This window comes from Gorilla gorilla, chromosome 9 (assembly GCF_029281585.2).
Source record: "Gorilla gorilla gorilla isolate KB3781 chromosome 9, NHGRI_mGorGor1-v2.1_pri, whole genome shotgun sequence".
NCBI lineage: Eukaryota > Metazoa > Chordata > Mammalia > Primates > Hominidae > Gorilla > Gorilla gorilla.
In genome coordinates this window covers 128,102,031-128,120,357 of record NC_073233.2, presented here as the reverse complement: position 1 = coordinate 128,120,357, position 18,327 = coordinate 128,102,031, and the positions used below count along the sequence as shown (strand labels likewise).

Sequence of the window (18,327 nt, the reverse complement as noted above, 5' to 3'; positions counted from 1 at the left end):
GGCATGGTGGCATATGCCTGTAATCCCAGCTACTCGGGAGGCTGAGGCAGGAGAATTGCTCGAACCCGGGAGGCAGAGGTTGCAGTGAGTCGAGATTGTGCCATTGCACTCCAGCCTAGGCAACAAGAGCGAAACTCCATCTCAAAAAAAAAAAAAATCTGTAAATCATCTGTAGCCAATCATTTAATAACTGCTGAGGCTCTTGTGTACCTGGCCTGAAGCAAACAGATCACAGTTCTAAATCCTGGCTCAGTTGCTGCCTGGCTGTGCAATCTTGGGTAATTGCTTTAACTTCTCGGAACTTCAAGTGCCTTGAAGCTCCTTGGCTCAGCGTCTAGAATATAGGAGATTCCATCCCCACTTAATATTGCATGGAAGATGAGAAGTACAGAGCACAGGGGCTGGCGGGAATCTTCTTCACTTCTCTTAAGGAACAATGCACAGGGAGGTCATGGAATGCTTCAGGTCACACAGCCAGGAGTAGGATGCAGGTTGCCACGGAGGAGCCTTCAAAGGGTGTCTGTTGCTGCCCTTCTAGGCTTGGATGAGGCAGCTCCCTGCTTGCTGAGTCAGGGAGGAGAAATGCTGGAATAAGAAGGAGTGTGAGGGTGGGGTGTTGTGGGGAAGTCGGAGGCAGAAGAAAATCCAAGATATTGCGCAAAGAAGAGTGGGAGTAGGGGAGGGTCTGATTTAATGAGGCAGCAAGGAGGAGAGGGGCTGGCTCCCCCAACAGAGACTGCCGGCCCCATGGTGATGCTCCATGTGGTGGGGATCAAAGCTGCCCTGGGAACATGGCAACAGTGCTGGGCCACTAACGCTGGAGCTTCCCAGGGGCCTGCTTGATGTAGCTGCCTCTGTTTCCTTCCCAGCTCATCACCCACGCTTATTTCTGAAGGGGCCTGTTCCAGCCCAATCGCCTTCTCCACGCCTCCAGCTTGGGTTGCTGACTCAGTCCACTGAATTGATGTCCAGGGGCACCTGTGGCTGCAGACTGTCCATCTCATCAATGCCCAGCTTCCCTCTCTGGCCCTTGGTGGCTACCACCATCTCCACCTCCTTTTGTTCTCTTGCAGAGCTCTAGGCTCAGCTCAGCTTATTTGCTCAACAACCTCAGACTCTCAGTTTTGCCCTTGGCCTTGGCATTGGTCAGTAAAGTGAGTGCAGTGGGCCTGGTCCTTTCCCCTCCGTGGACCTTTTCAAATCTCAGTTCTGGGTTGACATATCCAGGCCCTCCAGTAGCCTCCGTAAGTGTGAGGCCCCTCTCTCTCAGCTGCTATTTCTGCAGTGCGCCGTTGAGAGGCCCAGCTCAGGCCAGAAGGCCCAGGCCTGTCTCAGGTTTACCCATCCACGGGGCTTTGGTTCTGGCACAGAAACAAGCTAAGGGTGAAGAGATCAGCATGGCTGAATAGAGGCAACTGAGAGTCCTCTGGGCAAATCTGGAGGATGCATTAGGGTGGTGATGGGTGGAAAGGATTCTTAGGAGGGAGGGAAACTGGGCCTGGTATCAAAATCGTAAGGAGAAAAGAATGTGACCTTTCTTCTGGGGTTTGTGAATGCTGGAGAATGGTTTCCTCAATGTGACTTCTAAGATGGTTATCTGAGGGTCTCAAACTCTTTCCCCTTAGGGCTTTTCTGCCTCCCACTGGGCACGTCCCCCAGTCCTCTCTCCTCCAGTCTCTAGCTCAACATTTCCCTGAGCTTTTTGAGGTCTTTGGATGGGTATTAATTCCCTCGCTTCTCAGATGAAGAAAAAAGGAGACTTAGAGAGATCTGGTGACTTACTTAGAGACTCACAGCAGTAATGTTAGAGCCAGGAAACTAACCAGGTCCACCTGGCTCCAGAGCCTATGCTGGTTCCATTACACCCTCATACAGATGTGTGTGTGGGGTGTGTGTGTGTGTGCATGCATGTGTGCACATGTGCGTGCATGCAGTTTCTGTATCGAGTATGCGATTTCCCAGAAATCTTTAGAGAATTGTTTGATGGTCTCTCTTCCTTCCTTCCTTCCTTCCTTCCCTACCTCCCTCCCTCCCTCTCCTTCCTTCCTTCCCTCCCTCTCCTTCCTTCCATCCTTCCTTCCTTCCTTGCTTCCTTCCCTCCCTCCCGCTCCTTCCTTCCTTCCTTTCTTCCTTGCTTCCTCTTCCCCTTCCTCCTCTTCTCTCTCTCCCTAGATTATACAGTGAGCTGTCTTTGTTCATGACGTGGTTTCTTTCCAAGCTTTAGAGGATCAGAAATGCTGGCCTTTGTCTCTCTGCAGCTTCAGAACTCCAGCTTCTAGCCCTGTCTGGAGAAGAGGAAAGTGGTTTTATAACTCTCAGCTGGTGTAGTAGCAGTCTCGGTACCAATATGGCTTCTACGTGAAATATATACATGTCTTGAAGGGGTAAAGTGAAGAAGCCAGGAGGGTCAGGGCACCTGTGTTCTAGGCTTTACTCAGCCTTTTATCAATTATATGACCTTGGACAAGTCTCCAGATTTTAGCTTCCTTACTGTGTGATGGAGACAACGATGCTATCAGCCTCCTAAAGTTGGATTAGAAGACATAATGTGCATGAACACATTGGGTAAACTACAAAGGATCAAGTCATTCATAAATGTCAACTGGGGGAACAAAACTATTGGACGCATCCCCCACTAGCGTTTCAATGGGACATCATGAGAATAGCATATGCTCCACACCCCTGTCAGAGACAGGACCTAGTTGGATGGATCATTCTCTGTGATAATTCTTATGGCAGAATGAACTCACAGGCGGCCTCCCTACCTTTCATCCTGGGGATGTTAGGAATTAGTCTGACTACCATTAGTCATTCCAGATGCTGAGAACAGTGAGCAACCGACATGGTGACACTTCTACTGTAAGCCAAGCTCAGGAACGGGTGATGCTCCTTAGATGAACTAATGCTGGGGCTATTGTTTTATAAGGGGCAGGGTCAAAGACAAGCTCAGAAAGATAGCCCTTCTTCATAAGAGACCAGATAATTGGTGCTGAGAAAAAAACTAGTGCTCATGGTGGATGGAGACAGGCTTGCATCTAGGCTACTGAGGACATCGACCACAGCTCTCCCATGGGAGACTGAAGGGCTTCCATCACACTGACGCCAGCTAGGCCATCAATAAGGGGGCTTTCTGTGGGAAGGGATGGGGCAGGGACACTGGTCCAGGCAACCAGAAAGAAGGGACTTTAGGAAAAGGATAGGAAGTCAAAGAGAGAGACCAAGAGGTCTGGAGAAGAATGTGACAGAAGTCTATCTCAAGGTCAATGTCAGGTGGGCTCCTTTCTTTGTTGGTTCTTGGAAGTTAAAAAGTGAACTTTCCACCAGTGTATTGCTCTTAAGATCCACCTGCTCCTCAAGTGGAGTGAACCAATAAGCCTTGTATATCTCCATTTCACTTCTCTATATTTGACCTGGGACACATTCTCCAGGACGAAGGTGTTCAGAAAAGCACAGAACTCTTTACCCAGTTTCTTTCAGGGGATTTCTCTGAGTAGAATGGAGGAGCCCTGGACTCTGATGGTTGACCGTGTTGAGTCACCATGGTTACTGGCATCAGAAGACGGCTCCAGGGGCCAGCGGTGGAGATGACCACCCTGCCCCAGTGTGAGAGACTGAGTTTCCTGAGGGCTGTTCACAAGTTAGCGAAAAATAACTTTTAAGAAACCTGAGTAATGACACATTCTCAGGGTCTAGCCACAAATGTTTCTGATTGCACATTCTGGCTATAGATACTAATACTTGGGTTGGAAATAGACCCAATAGGTCATCTTGTCCATCCTCCTGCCTCAGGCAGGACTAATGATATATGTTTGTCTTATTCTTCCCCTAGAACTCCAGGGGTCAAAATACTATATATTCCTCCACTCATTCATCCATCCATCCATCCATCCATCCATCCATCCATCCATCCATCCGTCATTTATTGAAACATGAGTAGGACAGTGGACCTCTCCTTTAACAACTCATGGTATAGTCTTTTCAGAGATTCCAATCCCTAACCAGCAAGAGTAATTTCTAATGTCTAAACTAAATGTCTAATCTAATCCAGTGTCTAATTTCTAACATCTAATCTAATGTCTTCATTTCATAAATAAAGAGAAGGATAAAACAGGCTCATTCATTCATGCATATGCGAATGCATGCATTCATTCCACAAATACTTCTGAGCGTGTTGTCTGTTCCAAGTGAATTGGAAGGCACACCTTTGTTTTGGATATGCCACTTACCTTTCATGTTCACTAGGTACATCCTAAGACTGGGAACTCAATCAGCATTGAAAATGCGGTCAAGAAAAGCTCATATGTAACTACGTATTTGGACAAAATGTAGCTCCTACAACTCCTTCCATTTAAGGATCTCAAAGTATCTAAGAGCATGATCATTGCCCAGAGGGAGTGATTGTGTGTTGAGGGTTTCATCCCAGCTGGCATTCAGGCGGCTCCAGAATTCCTAATTCTTTGCCACGAGACTGTTTCCAGAGGAGCAGGTAAGCAAGGCTGGGTTCTTTTGCCTCTGTCTGAACCTGCACCCCAGCCCTTCCCTTGAGTTCTGTACCCTCTTCCCCCATCTTGGGCCCTTTCAGCTTCCACATCTTCTTGAAGCAAAAGGGGGAGAAGGTGGCCTGAGAGTGGGACAGAAATACCCCCTTGAACTCTCAGCCTCTCCTGATTCATCAAAGTGGGGAAGCTGGTTGCTGGAATGAGTGGGGGTGGAGAAGAGAGGGAGAGAGGGCTCTGCAGGCTGGGAATGATCCAGAACCCTCATTAATGTCTGACACCTCCAATAAAAGATGCAGATTCTCCAAAAGCGATTTTTTAAAATCCTCAAGTCTTTGAAGCTTGGTGTTTAACTGCCACTCCTTCCGTGGGCTTAATAGGAAACCAAGCCCCTTGGCTTGTACAAAGGGCATCACCTGGGGTAACACCCCTTTTCCAAGCATTTGAGATCCTTGTATAGGAACCCTTGAGTCTTCTTGCAGCTGGGCATGACAGGGAGGCCTCAGTCGTTGCAGAATGAAGGGCAGTTTCCCCCAAGGCTTGTGGCTATGATGAAAGCTGAGGCTTATTGGCTGGAGTGGGTCAGAGCTGTGCAAGGGAGCAGGGGCAAGACTTGGAAGGCAGAAGGTGGATGGAGTGCAGAAATGTGGTTACATCCAAGCAGTTATTTTTCTAGACCGACTTCTTTTTTTTTTTTTTTAACTACCTCTCTCCATTTAACTGAAAAAGTAGAACAAATACATATGCTAAAATAGGAATATAATGAAAAGTAAGTCCCTCTTTGCCGGAAGCCACCTGTCTCTCAACCTCGAGGCAACTACTACGAACAGAATTTGTGTATCATTCAGAAATTTCTTATGCTTTACATGTACCTTCTTTTCTTGGGCATAAACAGGAACATGGTATCTCCACTGTTCCATATATGACTTGTTTTTAACAATATATCCTGAAGATCCTTACATAAATCAACTGCATTTGTATATGCTTATAAATCTACTTCATTCTTTGCCTGGTGTTATATAGTATGGGTACCACAATTTATTTGCTCCATCCCCTAATGATACATATTTAGGTTGCTTTCAGTCTTTGTTATTACAAACAAAGCTGCAATGAACAGTCTTGTACAAAGACATCTGTGCTAATATAACTGAGGGGTAGATTTCTAGAAGAGAAATTGCTGCATTTGAGACATGTACCTCGAGTTTGCTAGACATTGTTTAGGTTGTTTTCTGACTAGCTAAGATTGCATATGAAGTGGTGGAAGAATTGGTTGTCAACTCTCCATCCCTGCTCCCCACATTGTACTTCCTATCCTTTGCAAGAATGGGATACAATGATGGGGATAACTCCCCCAGTGGGGTGACTGAAAATCATTTTTGATGGGCTTTGGGAAGCACAAAGAGAGGTTTTTGTTTTCAGAATGACCCACCCTCCTAATGATGTGTGCTCAGGCTGAGCACTACCTGAGTCCCTGAGCAGAGCTGAAATGAAGAGGGCCTGTGAGGGCCAGAGGCGTCAGCTGGACTCTTCCACAGAGCAGAACCACTAGCCCATTCCTGGGAAACTCCATGGGCTCCCCAACTTCTGCTCACAAAACTGCAATAATGCTGCAATCACTTGTGTTGCGGTTTTAACTTTTCAAAGCCTTTTGCAGCCGACGTTTCATTCCACTTCAGCTGGGAGGGAGGCCAAACAGCGATGTTGGATGAAAAGACTGAGATCCAGAGAGGCTGTGTGATGATGGCGAGTGGTCATGAAAATGTACTGGCTCAAGTGTGAGGAGTCTAAGGTTCAAGTCCAGCCCTGAGGTCAGTTAGCTGTGTAGCCCTAGGCTTCTGTTGAAGTGTTTGGACAGGATGGTCACCAAGCCCCTCACCATTGAGGGTGTGATCTGATGGCTGTTCAAGTCCTGCAGTTGGCTTGGAGACAAATGGGACATGACCATTCTCAATTGGCTGGCTGTTGAGGATTCGTTGAGCCAGATGTTGGGTTGCCCATCATATGATGGCTCCAGGCAATACCACCGTCCTGATGTGGCTCCTGTCTAGGCAGCAGAGGGTCTCTCTTTCCTTTGAGTGCTGGAGCATGCTCTCAGATGCCTCTGGGGGCAGTTTCTGTGGAGGGTATTGTACTGCAGGCAGGGAGACACAGCAGAGGCTGGAGTAGATGGGATTGGCCCAGGCTGCTAGGGAAGAGGACCCCCCATGCAACCCCTTTCAGAAGCACTGTGGGGGGAACCCCTCTGCCCCATTAACGCCCCTATAATTTATGCCATCTGCCCCCATAAAACCAACCCATCTCCAGCGTCTGGTTCTCCAGATGGCCTTGGGGGCCTAATCAAAGCCAGGCCCCTCGCTGGCCTCTTCCTCTCATACTGGTCTCTTAATAGCCTTCAGCCATCCCGGCTCCAGGCCCCCTTAACTCCTTCATCCCCAGATTCCTCCTCTTCCCAAGGATCTCTGTTCTGTGCCCTTTCAATGCCCTGGACTAGGTTCACACAGAGGAGGCCACCGCAAAGTCAAGTGTGATTTCTTGGGAGAATGGCTAGATTGGGATCAGGATCCTATGGCCACCGCTGACTTACTGAGTGGCTTTGGGACAGTCATTTGACCTAGCCCCGTTTCCCTATTTTTGGCAAGCAACATTTCAATGAAGAGCTTGCAAGATGTTTTTTACCTACATGGTCTCATTGAAACTTCCAAAAGGAGGTAATTACTCCCCTTCTAACAACTCTCACAGGGGGACATTCACGGCAGCATGGGCTGCGGAGAAGAGGAAGCAATACAGAGGTCCGCAGTTACCAAGCCAGACTGGGGAGGGGCCCCACGCAGGTGGCACGAGCCCCTCTCTCCAGGCAGGTCAAGGTCTCCCATGGGAGGGCGTGGGATCTCCCCACAGCTCTGTTGCCGTGACTTCTGGAGACTGAGGCTCTGGCTGTGACTCTTGACACAGGACAGTGTGGGGGAACTTGGGGGAGGCAGAGAAGAGGCCACGTGGAAAGCAGCACTTCTGTTCCACGCCACTCCGCTGAACCCCACAAGGCAGGGGGTGCAGGTCAGTGACAGCCCTCACGCTTCCCAGAGGAATCAGAGCCTGTCCCCGCTGAAGACAAGACAGGCGCAAACAGGCCACACAGGAGCAGGAGGGCTGCAGCCAGTCCCACAGGAGGAAGGGCTGAGCCAAAGGTAGCCCGGGCATCGGGTGGCTGGTTGAGTAGTAGCGTGGAGACACCCTGTGGTGAGATCGAGGAATCACAGTTTGGTTCCCTCCGAAAGGGGATGCGACAAAAAACCCAGAACCAGCATTGAGTTCCCACCTGTGCTGGATAGATACTTTCCAGAGACCTCCTTTCCCCATCCCAGTGCTCTGGGAGGGTGACGTGCCAATGCCCAGACTCTGCCACCATCCACCTTCTAGCTCTCCCACTTGCCAGCTGTGTGATGGTGGCAACTTACATAACCTCTTGGAACCTCAGTTTTCTTGCCTGTGAGATGGGCTACTTCGTAGGGTTGTTGCACGGATGGGGGCAAGTGCTTGCCCAAGGGCCTGGTATGTAATAAGAGCCAAACAAAGTTGGCCACTGCTAGAGAGGCTACATCTTGTCCAGTGTCACATAGTTAGTAAGGGACTGGTGCAGCATGGATTGAATCTAGGTTTCTGCAACTCTGCCTCATGGGAAGCAGGGAAGTTGACTGTTGAGTGTCCCCACTCAAAGGCCACGTTTATTTCTGAGATGGAGAAGGTACAGTTAGAGCTCACCTCAGGTGGGGCAAGAGAGAGATGACTGGCCACATCTGACTTTCTGGCAAGCCCAGCTCCAGCCAATGAGAGAGCAGAATCTCCCACAGGTGGGAAGAGGTGTTGGTGCTGCCTCTCCTGCTTCCTTCTCTGCCCCTTCCCCTACCTTCCCCCAGGACCAAGCACCTGGAATAGAGATGGACTCTCTCCCTTCCATTTTACTGAATTTATTTTATAAAGATGGGGTCTGCTGTGTTGTCCAGGCTGGTCTTGAGCTCCTGGGCTCAACTGATCCTCCCGCCTCAGCCTTCCGAGTAGCTGGGACTACAGAAACACACCATCATGCCCTGCTAATTAAAAACAAAAACAAAAACAAACAAACAAAAAAAACCAAAGTGTTTTTTGTTTTTTGTTTTTTTTTAGAGATGGGGGTCTCATCATGTTACTCAGGCTGGTCTTGAATTCCTGGCCTCATGTGATCCTCCCGTCTCAGCCTCCCAAAGTACTGGGATTACAGGCATGAACCGCCATGCCCAGCTCTCCCTTTCATTTTAAAGAGGAGATCATAGGCTTGGAGAACCCAAGTGACTTGGGCAAGACTGAACTGGCAAAGAGCAGAGTCGAGATTGGGCTGGAGGTCGCATTCCTCCATCTGTGACCTCGGACACTGCTCTAGCCACCATCTCCACAGTGGGGCTTGGGCCCAGGTGCTTGGCTTAGCTAGGCCAAGCAGTGATAGAACATGAAGGACGGAGTGGACTCTTTCCTAGGGTGTTTGGATGACCAGCTCAGAGGCTGGTCCCCACTGGCCAGTGGCCTGACACTGCCGTCCTGCTGGACATATGCACATAGCAGGCAATGCAGGCATTGCTTAGTCCTCGGCTCTTAAATGTCTGGGCCAATCCCAGCTGCAGCCAGTGCTGCCTCGGTGGAGTCAGTGAGTCTTTCCCAGGATCTTGCCTACCCCAACACGTGCCCTGCGCCACAGGTTTGCTGAGGGCACTGATTTAGGCTGAGAGCTCATTATGAGGGACAAGCTAGGTGTTATGTGTTGGGTGAGGGTAGAGTTACTAAGCTGTGTGTGTTGTGGGGGGAGGTTGGCAACAAGAGCTGACGCTCATTGTGCCTGTGGCAGTGTGCCCGCTACCCTCACAGACACTCTATGAGACAGATGCCACCATCCCGTCAATTTTACAGATGAGAAAACTGAGGCAGAGAAATAAAGAAACTGGCCCAAGGTCACACAGTCAGAAGATAGCAGAGCCAGGATTTGAACCCAGGCAATCTGACTCCATAGCCCATGCTCACCACCATTGCCCCCGACAGCCTGTATAAAGGATAGGGCAGTTGGGCTCGACAGAAAGTAGGGTAATGGGGTCCGCAGAGGGACAGTTGGGGCAGGGAAGGGGGCTGCAGGTTCCGATGAGCAGTTGGGGCAGGCTGTGAGGAAAACCAGTGTGTTGGGGGCTTCTTGTGAGAGGCAGAGAGCCTCGGTCAGAGGATTAGAGGTTGTGCCCTCTCCCCGAGAGCAGAGCACTACCTGCAGGCAAGGTATCCCGGTGTGCCAAGAATGGGGTACAAGTGTGTGGTCAAGACAGAGATCTCCCCTCCCCCACCCGACCCTCCAGAGGGTCCAGGGGCTCCCGGGGCATCTCTGGCCCCCTCCCCCAGCCCCGCCTCTGGCTGAGAGCAGCCATCGCCTTACTTCACTGTGCCATGGGGCAGCGTCGTTTCCCGCGAGCCGCGCTGTGAGAAAGCCAGGGAGCCCTGCCTGGGGGCAGCCCCGACTGCAGGTCGCCCAGTGCCCGCGTCCTCCCAGGCACAGGAGCTTGGCACTGCGGGCGCTACTTCCACAGCGGCGGCCGCCTCTGCCGCTCCCAGTGCCAGGCACAGGCAGCCCACTTCCACCTAGGGCTGCTCTGTTATTGGCGGTGGGGTTAGGCCTGACCGTCAGGGTGGGCTCTCCGTTCACCAAGCCCAGGGAATCCCCGAGAAGCTCATTCAATCCATTCGGCATCCCGGCGCCTGCTGCCTTCCACAGGCTGCACGATCCTGGGCAGGGGACCCCGTGGATTCCAGATCCATCATGAGGATGGTGGAAATAGTAATGCCCACCGCAGAGGGCACCTGCAAGCATTAAACGAGCTGGTCTGCGCATCCCGCAAGCCTTTGCCGAGCGCCTGCTCTGTGCCAGGCAGTGCTTGGTGTGGGGATGGGAAATGAACTAATAAACACAGTGCCGACGCTCAAAGAGGGGAAGTGGCCAGGGCCAGGGAAACGCACCCAGAGACAGAAACTGGGATATGCAATGAATAGGGCTCGGCACAGAGCCCAGCACGGAGCACGCCGCCCGCACACACTCCCTGGGCCTCCCTTTAGAGCAAGAACAGCCTGGCCGGACAGGGGATTTCACCGCTGCCCTCTGCAGCCCGCAGGGAGCCCGAGGGCAGACGTAAAGCCCATGCCGGCGTTGGCCATGAAACAGGCCTTTATGGGGAGCGGAAGCAGCCATCAAAGCCTAGCGAGCCGGGGCAGGCCAGGGAACGCTGAGAGCCCGGACGCGGAGCGCTTCCCATCGCCCCCACGGCCCCGGCCGTGGCGCCTCCCCGCCTGGCCACACGGGGGCGCGCTCCCCCACCGCGCCTCGACTGCTCTACGTCCGCGAGCCCCGTCCGCGCGCCCCTCGGGTCGCTCACCATGTCCCGCCCCGCGCCACCTCCCCGTCTCGACCGCGTACCTTCCGCGTTCCTCTCCATGTCCCCTCTGGGTCCGCCCAGCGCCCCGGCTGCGCCCCCTCGGCGCCCTCTTTGCCGGGTCTTTTGCTCGCATCCTGCCCGCATTCGCGGCGGAGAGAAGGAAGACACAGCTCGTGCAGCGCTTCAGCTTGAGCGGGCTCCCTCGATGCGCTTCCTAGGCTAGGAGGGTGTGCGGATGCCGCTCGGCTGAGTCGCGGGGAACGACGGTAGCTCACGCACTAAGCGCCCTCTCAGCGCTGGGCTCCGAGGGTGCGGCGGCGGGGCCAGACTTTGCAGGGCTTTGTACAGTCTCCAGGCCTGGGTCTCTCTACTGAAGGGACTTGGGCAGGGTGTGAAGTAGGGAGGTGGTGGCGAGAGGGAATTTATGTTCGGAAAGATCCCTCTGGCTGCTGGGTGGAGGGTGACTTGGAATGAGCTGGAGTTGCCCTACGGAGAGCAACCAGGAGACTCCTGAGAAGTCCAGGAGGTGACGGTGACAGGGTCACGCAAGTGCAGACTCCAATGCATTACACATATATGTGGGATTCGGGCGTCGGTCCAGCCCCTCCCTACTCCCTGAAGCCGCCCCAGGCCATCACTTGTTGGACTGCAGACCCCCTCCCTTCGCAGAGATCCCTTCCCCACCCCCGGCCTGAGGCTCCCACCAGATGTGCCAGATCATGGGTAAGCTGTGACCATCACTAGCACCACTATGTCCACAGCCAATGTAGAGACGTCCAGTCGGGTGCCTGCCTGGACCCCACGTCAGGCCCTCAAAAGGGAGCAGCCCCCGAGAGTGTGTATGTGGTGGCTGGGGTCGCCACAATCTGTAGTCCGTTCATTGCTTTCAGACCCCGAAGCTTGCTTCTGTCTGTAGAGTCAGAGGCAGTCTGTCTTCGAGGAACTGATTAATGATAAACAAACTTCCAGGAGACTGAAAAGAAAGTATAACGTCAATGTAGTATGTAAGGTTCTCACAGAGCTGTTGTGAGACACCCTCACAAATATTTGGCAGACACACACACACATGCTAGAACGGTGCCTGTGCCGAGCATGTTAGCTGTGACTGTGATGAATGGAGAGAGTGTCCAATATGCGGGTCTGCCAAATATGGTGCTTCTCCGGGATGCTGACTAGGTCTCCTGGCTCCTCAGTGGGCTTGGGTTCAGAACAAATGATGGTTCATCCATCCTTGTGAAGTGTCACCGGAAGTTCTCAGGGAGGCCCCCTGAAGTTCCCTGTCCTCCAACAGAACATGCCTCGCTGGTGCCTGAAGTGTCCCTGTTCACCAGATATGCGGTGGGGCTCCCACAGGAACTGCGGGATCGCATGGAAGCATTCCGTCTCTTTTTCTGGCTTCCTGCCAGCCATCACATTTTGATGACCAAACAGGGCTCAAACGCCTGGGCTTCTTAGTTCCAGTTATGATCACAGACCAGTCCTGCCTGTCTGTATACACCCTTGTCGCTGTGACTAAACTTGGACGTTTCCAAATCTTTTCAGCTTCAAATTTACGGATGGTCTCTTGGGCCACCTCTATACCCTTCCTGTATGGGTTTCACTACCCAGTTTAACTCTCGGAGAATTACCCCAGAGGCTTCCCTCTGTCCCGGTTGCTGGCAATAACTGCTGTGCCTGTGTGGCCAGGTTCACCATCCGCCATCCTCACCAGGCACTGATAACAACTAGGAGGACTCATATTTTTGAACTTTAGTTTACAAACCATATATGCTCCTCTGTTTGATCTTCAGAACAACACCATACTACTGTGAATTATCATTCAACTACACACATAAGAAACTGACGTTTAGAGTGATAATTAGAATTGTATTAGGTCTCATAATGATTATGCAGCAGATTCAGGACCAAACTCAACACTAATGGCCCAAGATCCTGTTTACAGTACCCCTCTCTGCCTTCCCAGTACAATTGGTAATCAACTCCCTGCTATGGCCAGGGTGCTACTGGTAGCATCACTATCCCTACCACGGGTCTTACCCAGCATCTGTATGGCCAACAGCCACCATCATGCCCCATCAGTTGTACTTACAACTGAAGAAAAAGGCAAGTGCAGTTTGTGAATGGACAGTTAGTAAGGTGTTCACACTTCACACAAGATCCAGGGTAAATCTGTCTGAGGGGTGAGAAGAGAGAGGTAGATGGAGGCATTTCAAGATAGAAAAAAATCAGAGGATCACCTGCCCCCATCAATCAACGATACCAAGACTTGGATATTAAAGTTGATTATTAGCCACAAGACTTTGGGCCAGTCACATTGGTTCTCTGGGCCTCAGTTTCCTACTGTGTAAAAGGGACAATAAAGTTCTGGCTTCCGGTAATGGAAGAATAGCTTTGTTGTACTAACCCTTCCTCCTTCCCTCTCTCCTCCCCAAGCAGCCACCAGCAGCAGATAACAATGATAAAATCTAGACAAAATATTTTTAAAAACCCATTTATTTGAAGACATTGGAGAATGATTAAATGCAGGCAGAAACTGAAGGGATGTCCGCCCATGAAAAAATGAACTGCAAAGAATGAGACTTAGGAGTTTGCAGCCTTTTTCTGAGGGCATACCACATGGGCGGGTTCAGTGGCAGAAGCTGCAGACTTACTAGTTTGAGGTATCAGGCAGAGCAATCAGAAAATTGGGAATGCTGAAAGGGAGGGAACCGCAGAGGGCGTGAACCCTAAAATCTAATGTAAAATCTGCTCAAATCCTTGGTTGATTGCTAAGCTATTAAGCTAAACTGTCAAGCATGAGGGAGACCCCAGGCAGCCTGGCAAAAAAGCAGCAGCTAGAAGCTGAAGGAACTGAGCAAGGTTTCAAATGTTACTCACCACAGGAGAGGCAGAGTTTGGAGTTTGAGTCTAGCCAAGTTAACTAACTGCTGCAGTAGAAATTACTCTTCTAGCTAAAAGCAGAACTATCATTTGACCCAGCAATTCCATTACTGAGTATATACCTGGGGGAATATAAATCATTCTACCATAAAGACACATGCACACGAATGTTAATTGCAGCACTATTCATAATAGCACAGACATGGAATCAACCTAAATGCCCATCAATGACAGATTGGACAAAGAAAATGTGGTACATATACACCATGGAATACTATGCAGCCATAAAAAAGAACAAGATCATGTCTTTTATGGGAACATGGATGGAGCTGAAGGCTATTATCCTTAGCAAACTAATGCAGGAACAGGAAACCAAATACTGCATGTTCTCACTTCTAAGTGGGAACTAAATGATGAGAATTTATTAACACAAAGAAGGAAAGAACAGACACTGGGGTCTTCTTGAGAGGGAGGGTAGGAAGAGGAAGAGGATCAGAAAAGATAACTATTGGGTACTGGGCTTAATACCTGGGTTATGAAATAATATGTACAACAAACACCGATGACACGTGTTTACCTATGTAACAAACCTTCACACGTACCCCCACACCTAAAATAAAAGTTAAAAAAAGAAAAAAATTACTCTTCAAAGGTATATGACAGAGTCCAGAGTCTCTAGTACATATCATTCATAATGTCCAGTATCTAATCAGAACTCACAGGCAGGCAAAGAAACAAAACATGGCCCATACTCAACTAAAAAACATTCAATTGACCTCAACCCTGAGGTGATCCAGCTATTGCAATTAGCAAAGATTTTAGAGCAGCTCTTATAAATATTTGAGAATATAAAGAAAAATATATGGATTATGAATGAACAGATGGTGAATATCAGCAGAAAAATACATCCTATAATAAAAGAAACAAATGGAAATTCTAGAGCCAAAAATGATCAAGCAATAAAATAAAAAATTTACTAGATGGGTTTAACATCAGATTGGAGGTAGCAGGAAAAAGAGTTAGTGAACTTGTAGATAGACCAATAAAAATTATCCTATCCTAAGGACAAACAAAAAATTTTAAAGAAAAATGAAGAGCACTTCAGAGGTCAGTGGGACATCAAGCAGTCTAAGATGAATGTCACTGGAGTTAAAAAAGGAAAGGAGGAGAAAGAGAATGAGTAAGACAAATGTTTAAAGAAATAATGACCTAAACTTCATAAATTAGGTGGAAGGACATTAATTAGCAATTCAAGAAGCTCAGTGAACCCCAGGCAAGGTAAGTACATAGAATACCATACCTAGGCACCTGATGTTCAAGCTGCTGACATCCAAAGATAAAGATAATACATTGAAAGTATCCAGAGAAGAACGATGTTACCGATCATGACCAGCTTCTCAACACAATGGAGCAGCATCTTTAAAATGCTGAAAGGAAAAAGCAAAACAAAACCCTGCCAAGCCAGAATTCTATATTCAGCAAAATGTTTTTAAACATGAAGACAAAGTAAATACATTTTAAGATAAAAATGAAGAGAATTCATTAGAAGCACAACTACACTACAAAAAATGTTAAAGGAAGTTTTTCAGGCTGAAGGGAAATGGCACCAGATGGTAGCTCAGATTTGCCAGAAAAATAAAGTCCATCAGACATGATAAATATGTGGGTAAATATAAAAGACGACACACATATCATATTTTCTTATCTTAAATCTTTAAAAGACATATGGCTGTTTAAAGAAAAAATTATAACACTGTAGTGAGGGGTTTATAACCTATGTAACTTAATATATATGACAAAAGCAGAGCAAAGTATGGGGGTAAATTTAAGTGGAATTATTCCTGCGATTCCTACATTTTATGTAAAGTACAATATTAACTGTAAGTACATTGTGATAAGTTAAGATGCATGTTATGATACCTGGGACAATCCCTAAAATGCAAAGAAAAATAGATAAGAAAGGTAATAGAGGAATCAAATAAAATAGTTAGAAATATATAATTAATTTCTTTTTTCTTTCTTTCTTTTTTTTTCTTTGAGAAGGAGTCTCACTCTGTTGCCCAGGCTGGAGTGCAGTGGCATGATCTCGGCTCACTGCAACCTCCGCCTCATGGGTTCAAGCAATTCTCTGCCACAGCCTCCCGAGTAGCTGGGATTACAAGCGCGCACCACCACGCCCAGCTAATCTTTTTGTATTTTTAGTAGAGATGGGGTTTCACCATTTTGGCCAGGCTGGTCTTGAAATCCTGACCTTGTGATCCACCCACCTTGGCCTCCCAAAGTGCTGGGATTACAGGTGTGAGCCACCGTGCCCAGCTGAATAATTTCAAATAAGTCAGGAAAGGAAGAACAAATGAATGAGAGAACATGTGAAATAAATAGAAAACAAATAGGAAATGACAGAGCTAAACTCAAATTTATTTATATTACATCAAATGTGATTTGATGAATTATTGATAAAATGATGAATTAAACACTTTAATTAAAAGGAGTAGACTATCAAAATGGACAAAGAAGCAGGACCTAGGTATATGCTGACTGTACGAGATGAACATTAAATACAAAAAACACAAACAGGTTGAAAGTAGAAGGATGAATAAAGATATACCATTTGTGATGGTTAGTTTTATGTGTCAGCTTGGCTTGGCTATAGCACCCAGTTATTCAATTAAACACTCATCTAGGTGTTGGTGCGAAGGTATATTGTAGATGTGATTAGCGTCTATAATCAGTTGACTTAAAGTGAAGGATATTATCCTTAATAATCTGAGTAGATTTCATCCAGTAAGTTGAAAGGCCTTAAGAGCAAAATTGAGGTTTCCCAGGGAAAGAAATTCTGCCTGTGGACTGACTATAGCCTCAGCTCCTGCTAGAGAGTTTCCATCCTGCCAGCCTACCCTACTCTACAGATTTCAGATTTGCTAGCCCCTTCAGTCACATCAGCCAATTCCTTGAAATTCTGTCTCTCTGAACACACACACACACACACCCTTGTATATCTATAGAAATATAGATATCCAGTAGGTTCTGTTTCTCTGGTAGAACACTGACTGATGATACACGATTCAAATAGAACTCATCAAAAAGCTAGAGTTACTAAATTAATATCAGACAGACTGAACTTCAAGACAAAGCATATTACCAGAAATTAAAGGCATATTTCATAATGATAAAAGGATAAATATATTAAGGAAGCATAATACTTAGAAATATGTACTAAAATCTAATAATAATTAGTCATAATTATTATAATCTGCACTAAATCTAATTACAGGGCTTCAAAATGAAGCAAAAACTGATAGAACAAAATCAATAGAAAAATTTACAATTATAGTTGCAGATTTTATCTGCAACTCAGATACTGATAGCATAATTAGACAAAAATTCAGTTAGAATGCAGAATATTTGAATGACACTATTGACTTCCTTGACTAAATTGACATTTATAGAATACTACACATAATAACTGCTGAATACACATTTTCCCTACAAGTGTCCATCGAATATTCACCAAGATGGATCATATGCTGGGTAAAATAACAAGTCTCAATAAATTTCAAAAGATTGAAATATTATAAAGTGTTTTCTAACAAAGATGGAATTAAATTTAAAATTAATAAGATATTTAGAAATTAAATAAAATTTTGGTATGTTGTATTTTCGTTATTTAGTTCAAAATATTTTAAAATTTCCCCTTTTTAAAAAATTCTTGAGTTATCTGAAGCTGTATTATTTAATTTCAAGCTGAATCCAACAATATATGAAAGGGTTATACATTTGACTAAATGAGGTTTATCCATTTTATATTTGTAAATCAGTTATTATAATTAATCTCTTTTACAGAATAAAGGAGGAAATTCATATTATATCTCAATAAATGCCCAAAAAGCATTTGACAAAACTCCAATCATTCATGATAAAAACTCTCAGAAAACTAGAAAAGTGACTTTCTTAATCTGACAAAGGGCGTCTATGAAAAACCTACAGCTAAAATCATACTTACTGGTGAAAAACTGAATACTTTCCCCATAGATGAGGAAAAAGACCAGGATGTCTACTTTCACTACTTCCATTAAACAATGTACTGGAGATCATGGCCACTGCAATAAGGCAAGACAAATAAAGACATAAATACTGAAAATGAAGTAAAACAGTATGTATTCACAAATGACATGATAGTTTACGTGGCTAAAAACCTTATTAAGACAAATAAGTGAATTTAGTAAGGTTGGAGGATACAAGGTCAATTCATACAAATACATTGCATTTCTGCATATTAGCAGTTGGAAAAATAATTGGAAAAGGAAAAATTCCAATTACAATACTATTATAAATAACAAAATAGTTAAAAATTCTTTAACAGAAAGTATGCAAGAACTGTGAACTGTAAATTGCAAGACATTGCTAAGCGAAATTAGAGAAGACCTAAATAAATGGAGGGATAAGCCGTATTTATGAGTGAGAAGAGGTAATTTTTGCCAAATTAATCTAAAGAGTTAATGTAATTCCAATAATAA

The 18,327-nt window shown here is 46.9% G+C and overlaps 1 protein-coding gene across 1 annotated transcript; it reads right to left on the bottom strand.

The window, feature by feature from the left end:
- Nucleotides 1–9,351: 9,351 nt before the first annotated feature.
- Nucleotides 9,352–10,322, bottom strand: LOC101146468 (uncharacterized). The gene is given in 2 exon segments (XM_004052286.5): nucleotides 9,352–10,298; nucleotides 10,301–10,322. Coding segments are annotated over 2 exon segments (969 nt in total).
- Nucleotides 10,323–18,327: the final 8,005 nt, after the last annotated feature.